Source organism: Neolamprologus brichardi, chromosome 3 (genome assembly GCF_056152115.1).
Source record: "Neolamprologus brichardi isolate AB-2024 chromosome 3, ASM5615211v1, whole genome shotgun sequence".
NCBI lineage: Eukaryota > Metazoa > Chordata > Actinopteri > Cichliformes > Cichlidae > Neolamprologus > Neolamprologus brichardi.
Window position 1 is genome coordinate 35,524,820 of NC_142106.1, and position 8,916 is coordinate 35,533,735.

The window sequence follows — 8,916 nt, forward strand, 5'->3', positions numbered from 1 at the left end:
CACTATGTCTCACCTTTTTTGTGATTTTCAGCACGTACAGCAACACTGACTTTTAGTAGCACTTAAAAAGAAAAAAAAATCCCATCACTGCAATATTTTTACCCATCTTGCCGCCAAACGAGCTTCCTATTTCTGTTGTATTCATAACAAACGTTGCTAATTCGGTTTCACTTCTGCAGCTCGGCTCTTCAAGGGCAGGTGCCTTACAGGAAAGCCAGTATTTGCTTTTATGTCAGGAATCGTCTGCCGGTGTGTATACAAGTGAAGTGCAAACAGATGAACCCCTTCCTGTCTTTACACAGGCATACGCACACGAGATGACAAGCCTTACTTATGTGGGTGAGACGCTAAAGAGCTTAATGTGAAAGGTGCCGATGCTGTAGAAGGCCTGCGGTTGTTGTTGCTGAGAATTCCCCAGGCATGTGTCTGTCCTCCTGGCTGAAAACCAACTCTCAAGCTCAGCAGTAGCTGAGAAGCAAACCCAGCATCCCTGTATGGTTTCCTTTTTTTATGCGGAAACATTCGAACCAAGATCAAAACAAAATTAGATTTGGTGTTTTTAAAAAAACAAAAAAAACATCACTGTCTCACTTTAAAAATCTAATCTTCTAAAATAATAATGCAATGGTGTCGAGCATTAACCAATGAGTGTAAGGAGAAATACGTCACTCTTAGAGGTGTTACGAGATGTGGTTAGCTCAGGAAATAGGGGATCAAACCACCAGCTTTTTTTAAAGCTTACTTACTGGTCATATTTCTCCGATAACAGAAGAATCAAGTGTAAAGTGGTTTAGCATCTCATCACTGCAGCTTTTTTGACCGAGGCCTGTAGCTTTCTCAGTTTTTAAATCAACATATGGACATGCATGAACCCCCCTACCCACCCTGTTGTGTTTGGGTCATCATCCACCATCATCATCACCTCACTCAGAGCAGGGGAACGTGGTTTTAGGTCCTCACTATGTGCAGAGAAACTGATTTTTAGCATCTTTTTTAAAAAACGATTTCCTGTCAATCATTTAATGGCATCTTATAATGTTAGGCTGTAAGAAAGCTCTGGTTTACTGTGCGGAGTAACAAGCAGCGGCGTTATGTCAAATGCTCAAAACAACCCACATTATCTAACCTGGTGACAATGTTTTAAAACTAAGTGATATTTATACTTGGACAACAGATAAATTATAACCCAGCTCGCATTTGTACCAATACGGTCAGAGGTCAAGTAGGTGATCATTGTTTGCAGTCACTCATGTGTGACCTTGTGTGTAACAGCCGTGCTGGTCAAGTGCACGGGTTTAAACAGGTGTGTAAAAACAAAAACCCGTGTGAGTGAGGGGATGAAATCGGTCTGAGATAAAATATAGTCTGTGTCTTATGTTAAAAGCACATTTTTAAATGCTGAAACCCTAAGTTGTATTTTTGTTATTTAGCTCTGTATTTAATCACTTTTATAGGCAAAGCTGTCCGTCTCCTTGTCGGCCATAGTTAGTGTACCTGTGTTCATGTAACCAGCAGATTAATTATTACACACGCTCAGTTAGATATGACACAGACTCTAATAGTAAATAACTTTGTGTGAATTCTCTGAGGTAAGTCTTTTCCATGTGTAGACTAGCTTGCACACATGTATATTTTGGTAGCATTGTGTTTAGAGTAGGCAGGAAATCGGACGACCAACAAATAGGAAATGGTCAAAGGCAGATTTGAAACCGGGCCCCAGTGAAAGACATTGTGGCCTGTGAGTCACCTACGCAAACCAGTGAGCTAAATCCACGGCCGCACTTCTGCCCTTCCACAGACAGACAGTGTCTGTGTCATGTTTCTCGTTTATGGGCTATAATTGCTTGCATTATTATTGCGCAGTGTCTATGGCCTCACAGTGCTGGAATTAGCGCATCGACACCATTTAACTCACATTTCTTTTTTTAATGTCAACAATATTAATAATATATATAAACAACATTCATCAGACCACATATTTAAGAAACTCGCGTATTCCAGTCATTAAGATCCCAAATGTCTCCATCAGCCTGGAGGTCAGGGAGCTTAAGTCTGGACCAGCCAGGACAGGGAACGGTTCCCACCGACCACTGCGCAGCTCTGCTGTTAATCAGCATGTGGTTCACCAGGAAAAGGCAGAAAAGGTCAAAAATAGACCCAAGTATAAACATGCTGATGTTCCATCTTGCTGCTGCTGCATGACTGTAACATTCCCATATCAGGATGAAGCCTCACGGACTGATGTGATGGCGTAAAGGGCCCTTCCTAGCTGAGAATATGTTCCTGTTACAAATAAAATCCCAATGAAGACCGGCTTTTTCCCTTCAGGCGTCCTCCGCGTTGCCTTGACATGAGCTCTGGTCATGTGAGAAACTCCTGACTGCTACCGGCTGAGTTTCCTCTTGCGGGACTTCTGGGACTTGCGAGACTTCCAGGGAAATGATGGTCTGAGCCGTCATCGTTCTCTCCCTGAAGGGCAAAAAAGAGCAAAGAGAACAAATAAGCTCATTTGTCTCCTTTCTGAGGTGTCGTGGTGGCTGGTATTTCCAAATCACTGAAAAGGAAAGTCATTAATATTCACGAAGCCGCACTTTCATCTTGAAATCACACACCAACTGTCCACAGCGATCCCTCGTTGAGTCACGCTGTAGTAATAGCGGTTGTAGTGATGGGGAACCTGAAGCAAATGAGCTTTGTTTTACACGTTTATCTCAATATTAGTCACCCTTCTACAGAAAGTTCCCTTTTTGACTGTTTCTAATATGTGAGAACAAGTTTTTGTCTTTATGTTTTCCCCCTTTCTACTTAGTTACTCCATGTTAAGGATTTCTACATTCATTGATTGGTAAACTGAGCTCAAAGCCGAATTTGTTCACACTGAGAAGCTGTGACATCAGTGAAGGTGAATTGTGCGACTGCAATAGTAATGTTTACCCATTTGCCAGTGTACCTTTACTGCTGTAAATATTATAACTAGATCACAGTCTGATTAGCGGATTAGATAGCTATTATATAAAGACATGTGACTAATTAAAGGGAAAAGATCAGACTAAACCAGTGGAGGAACTTGTGTGATGATGCCTCACGGCAACAAGGTTCTGGGTTTTTAGCCTCCAGAATGGCTTTGTGTGTGCACTTTGCATGTTGTCCCAGTGGACATCCATCCATAGTCCAAAGACGTGCACGTTAGGTTATCTGTTGGTTCTAATTTAGCCCTACAGGTTAGAACTGTGCCCTACTGTGTCCGTGTCAACCCTGTGATGGGCCAGCGACAGCAGCAATAGGCTCGAGTCACCCACTGTGGGAAAACGGTTAAGAAAGAAGGAGGGTGAAGTAACACGAGTCATGCAACTGCTTGTTGCACAACATCTTTAAGCAATTAATATCTAACATCTGTGGTCCTGCTTTTAGATGAAGCTGACTTTGAAAAATACTGATACTATGGTAATTTTGTGGTGACCCTTATCACTGCGTAAAGGAAAACAGAGGGGCAACTTGTTGCGAGGTGAATGTCAGAAGATCGCACTGCCTGACTCAATGATCAGGATATTAAAGCAGGACTGTAGAGCATCGACCTCAAAAGATGAAGGCACGTTTGAAAGTTCAGTGGTGCACTGTGACCCAGGGAATGCTGCAGTGATCACAAGAGTTAGACATTAGACTAACAGTCTAATTACTTTGTTGGACTATTGTGGAGGTTTTGCAGGCGGTTCTGCTTTCAGGAGGTTCCGTGTGGCGTGCACGATTGGTATGTCTCTCTGTGAACCCTGCATCTAGACCTGCGGCAGCTGGGATAACGACCCTGAACTGAATGAGTGGATCCATGCACCTGTCCACTTAGTGGAGAGGGTCACTTGAAAACAACACACATTATTGAACATTATTCTATGTCTGTCCTAAAGGACATTTCTTTCTATCGCTTTTATCAAAACACTTGAATTAAATGAGGGGGTATTATTATTATTATTATTATTATTATTATTATTATTATTATTATTATTATTTTAGAACTTTTTTTAGAAGCCGTTTTTATGATTCTTTTCCCCTTTAATTAGTCACTTGTCTGTATATCATATATAGATGCAGACAGAAAAGTAGCAACTGATGGAATATTGCAATTTTGACCATTAAGGGGTTGTAAATACATTTAATGAATGGATGAGCCCGGACATACCTCGTTCTGTAGGGCACATGAGACCAGTTAGCACGCACAGTCCAGCCCAGGACACTCTTCAGATATCGGGAACAGCAGGGGAACCTGCGACTCAACTGCTCCAGAAGTTCCTCTTTACGCAAACCGTAAACAACTGGCGCAACGCACTGCGCCAGACTGAAGAAAGCAAAAACGACAACGGCGGACAGCTCCTTGGTCTCCCGCTGAATAAACTCCCGCTTGTAGAGAATTGAAAGCACAAAGTTCACAAAGTTGGGGAGCAGATAGACAGCGAGCTGGGAACCGTGAAGGGCGATCGTTCTGCATCCTGCCCGATTTCTCCGATTGAGGACCCCGAGACGCCGTCCCTCCACGAGTATCCTCACGTAGCTGTAGAGAATGATCAGCGTGCACAGCCCTATAAAGAGCACCTTCTGTAGTTCGCCTTTCTTCAGTTGCTCCCGGCCGCACTCGCCCCGATCGGGCGCATCACTGTCTTTAAAAAGCAAACTGAGGGGGATCACCAGCGCCACCATCCAGGTAAACACTCCAAGGAGCCAGGGCCAGTGGCCCTTATTGCACACAGAGCTGTAGCGCATCGGGTGGCACACGGCGCAGAAGCGGTCCAGAGCCATCGCGGTGAGCGTCAGGAGGATGTTGGACGCGCTGCTGATCAAAATGGTAATCATTGCCATGCACGCAGAGCGGGACAGCCGCGTGTCCAGGTGGATCTGGTAGTAGAACACGCTGCTCATGCCCAGGTGAACCAGCGCGGACACCAGCAGGTGGAAAATGAGCACGAAGCGGGCGTGACGCCGGAGCCGCTCCTCGCGCACGATAGCCCAGTTGATGATGAGGTTGAAGAAAAGCAGCACGGAGAAAGAAATCGTGGACACGTAAAAGCGCACGCAGGTGTAGTCGCTGGTGACCTCCGTGGTGTTGTTCCGTGACATTATTCTTCATCGGGGTTTGGGTGGATTTACAAGATAATGACGGAGGCAGCGGTGGAGCTGATGGGGAAGACAGTTTGTCCGCCGCATGTTCCTCTCTGTCTGCTGCTCTGTCACTGTGGACCCAGACATCCGCTCTCTCTCTCTCTCCCTCTCTCTCTCCCTCTATCTGTCATAGGCAGGCCTACTTGTGTCACGTGTCTGTATGAGGTCCTTTGGTAAACAATAAATTCTCTATAGGCTTTATCAACCATCCTCACACCGGCCTCCTTTCTAACTCCAATCCCAGCCAAACCTCGACATCCACTCTTAACACCCCCGCAGTTTGCACGTGGCCTTTGGGAGAAGTTCAAATCTAACACAATTGCTGCACATTTACACCCCACGCAGTATTAATTACCAGTGATTAAGTTCAATTATATTAGTCCTCTTTGTCTTTTGAAACTACAGAAGAATTCAGTTTTAAAACGGATCTGCAAATTAATTTAAAAAGAGCTTTTGAAACATTTTGATATTCCAACATTTTGATATTTCCTTCGACAAAATTAACACGCGAGTTACACAGTTGCTTTCACGTACGAAGTTTCCTCGTGTCTGAAAGTGTGCAGTTTGTCATGTAAGCGCTGCAAGGAGGTGTCTGACAGCAGGCTGCCGCCACCTACTGCTGGGCTCCAAGCACACTGGCTTCATCTCATCATGTCGAATGTCCTATTGCTTTATACGAATTTTCCTCTTGTGAGTATAAAAGTCCCCAAAGTTCATAGGATAATTCTATCTGAGTTCTTACAGAGGGTTTTGTAAGTTTATATACGAGTTTATATGCCCTTCATTTAGAATTGAACCTTCTGTTAGTTTGAGCCAGCCCACTGTCTGGTGTTGTCATAAGGGTTAGTAAGGTGGGCACAGTAGCGGTTTTTGATATGGGCGACATGGGCGGTTGCTCACGGCGGCATCGTGGTAGGGGCGCGTCACGGGTTTCGGCAAAAAAAAAAAAAAAAAAAAAAAATTCTCGTTCTCATGCTGCACCGACTTCATGCCAGCGCATTTTGGGGATGGCATAGGCATCGGTTTTCTATCGCCCATTCGCTGGGAATAAGGGCGCCCTCCGAGGTGCGCCTGCTGCTTGCGGCACAGGGAGGAGAGGACGGGGCGGCGGGGGATTCTCTGGCTGGCTGGTCTAATAACCAACTCGCAAAATAAAACTAAGTAAAAACAAACCAACAAACACGAAAACACCAGGCATTATGATACAGACTTATAATTTGCAGCCCCCCCCCGAAATTCTATACACGAAAAGTGAGCGCCAGAGGCCTCGGTGCGCCTGCTTGCTGCTGAAGTAAAAGTAAACTTTATTGTCATCTCCGCTCAGTGATTCTTGAGATAAGGGACAAAACATGTCCGGCAGATAAAACCCAATTTTTTGGTTAAAAATATGCTTCCAAGTGTTAACCCAACTGCCTAAAAGACAAACCAAGGCAATGTTTATACAACAAAACTATGATTTTGCATTTGTTATTAAATATATATTTATTTGAAATGGTACTATATATTACCAGTACCTTAAAAATTCATTGTCCAGAAGCAGGTGTGATAATATTAAAATACAGAAAAAAAAAAAAAAAAGTAATGTAAAATTAAACATCATGGCTCTCGTCACTAAGTATTTAAGTCAATACCTTATATAATATCAAAATATGCAATTGATAATTTATTTTTAAATATTTTTTAAGTGATTAAAATCGTGTCCAGAGTTTTTGTCAACACCGTCAGATTTTTTTAAAAGTACAAAAAAATCAGGAATTATTGTGGGTAGCTTACACTCTGAGGACCCCTTTACCACTTCCTGTTTGATACACATGCCATGAGGTCACTGCCGTGATCATTTTTTTTGTTTTTATTTCATTTATTGCACAACTTTCTGATAAAACTCTGTGTCACAACCATAGTGCGTCAACACCAAAGTCGATGTAATCCAAGATTTAATTATTATTTCTTGTAAAAACAGCCTCATTTAGGTAGATTGTAGAGGCCATAAGTAAATGGTGAAAAACGAGATGGCTTCTGTCAGAAAAACAAGTGTTATGAGAGAAAGTCGGTTATTTTGTCAACACCATCAGGATTTTTGTCTGACGGTGTTGACCCTTTTTCTAATGGCGTTCACAAATGTCACAAAAGTGTGCTATTCACCATTTAAATTAAGTTATTTTTTTACTAATATTTCAGATATATTACTTCCTGTGTATTTTACTAATATTTCTGCTTCACAGATGTGTCAAATATTATCAAATTTGCCTTATCTTGAATCTCATTGTTTATGTATACATTATAAATCCTGTAGGAAAATGCTTAGTCCTCTGCATTTAACCCATTCACTCAGTGATGCAGTGGGCAGCTACCAATCCAGGATAGCCTCTGTTCGTTGGATTTGAATGCCCAACCTTTCGATCATGTGGTATCAACTGAGCTAACTGTGCCCCGAGAGCTCTTCTTTAAGTGATGATGTATGAATCTTGCTTCCGGGCCCAAACTACTCTGTGTTTATTAAGCCTGTTGTGCTGTTAAAATGTTTTAATGCCTTTTATCTTGTTCTATTACATCTGAACAAGCCCCTAAAAACAGCCAGTGATCACTGTCGGCCTAACCATCGGGAACCCTCACGTTAACCTTTATCAAGTGGAAAAAAGTTAGCATTCATCCTCTAGCTTCACTGTGTTTATGTTATGCTAACACAGCTGTGTCGCTAGCGATCACGTAGCACATCATTATATACCAGCTAGCCCAACTTCAGTAACCTGACAATAGTCACTGCTGTTTAGTTTTCTGTCTCCATTTATGTTGGAAGTGGTAGCAGAGCTGGTGTATCATGTTCAGGTGGAAACAAGCAATCTAACGTTAACTCTGTTAAATTTCATATATTCTGTTTTCATGGATGCCTGGATGTTACATCTGGTAGAGCCACACACTGATCATTTTATTAAAGATGAAAGAATTTAGACAGTTTGTAACTCTCAGTGATGCCGCAGAGTTCCTTTGACTTTGGGATCTGCAGCGGAGTTTGGACCTGGAAATGGCTAATAACATCAAACTGGATAGCATTTGTATTGCTTAATGCATAATTGTGTTGTGAATATTCATCCTTAATCTGTGAAAAAGCATAAGGTTCAGAAAAATTATAGTAATTACAAAATGGTACCTTTCAGGCTAGAATAGCAAAGGGGAACCTGTCAGTAGAGGAACGAAAGAGAAGGAACAGGGATGATCAAAAAAGAAAGAGAGAAAATTAACAGCCAGCCTGAGTTGAAGAAATAGTTTCTCATAAAAGAAAGGGAAAGATGGAGAAATAGAGTGAAAGAGGGAAAATAAAGAACACCAGTGATCTGAAAGGAAGAGAAAAAAGTCACAAGAGAAGGTTTTGGAAACAAGCACAGAGAGTCAAAAGGAGAGAAAGTCCAGCAGGGTCTAAACACACAACCACAGAGAACTTTAGGAATCAAGGATCAGTAGGCAGCTACTTGCTGGTGAACTATTAAGATGTAGAACTTGACATGTGCAAAAACAGAATTGTTATGATGTGTCTTATGATATTACAAAGGTTGTTAAGGTTTAATTGTCATTTTGAAAGAAATAATATCTTGTTTTCTTCTAGTGTGTCACCACCGTCAGCACCTTGTCAACTCCATAATATGGAGTTTTTGTTTATTTTTCTCCTTTGGAGTACCATATAGTTTCCTCCCTCATGATCTTCCAATAAAAATACGTGATTTTCTCAATAAATGTGTAATTTGCATGCTGCTTAATATGACTGTTTCTTAT

At 42.1% G+C, this 8,916-nt stretch overlaps 1 protein-coding gene across 1 annotated transcript; it reads right to left on the minus strand.

The window, feature by feature from the left end:
- Window positions 1–1,905: 1,905 nt before the first annotated feature.
- On the minus strand, window positions 1,906–5,219 carry zgc:194312 (odorant receptor 131-2). Its single transcript, XM_006801751.2, has 2 exons — window positions 4,175–5,219; window positions 1,906–2,469 (listed from the first exon to the last, which is right to left on the minus strand). Exons 1-2 carry the CDS (start codon window positions 5,104–5,106, stop codon window positions 2,325–2,327), a joined length of 1,077 nt encoding a protein of 358 aa, XP_006801814.1. The 5' UTR covers window positions 5,107–5,219; the 3' UTR covers window positions 1,906–2,324.
- Window positions 5,220–8,916: the final 3,697 nt, after the last annotated feature.

What these genes read in the sequence shown, in the direction of transcription:
- zgc:194312 (XM_006801751.2), bottom strand. Translation starts at nt 5,106, where the DNA reads ATGTCACGGAACAACACCACGGAGGTCACCAGCGACTACACCTGCGTG. An exon ending in CATGTGCCCTACAGAACGAG is followed by an intron (nt 2,470 to 4,174) that starts GTATGTCCGGGC and finishes TTTGCCCTTCAG; the next exon opens with GGAGAGAACGATGACGGCTC.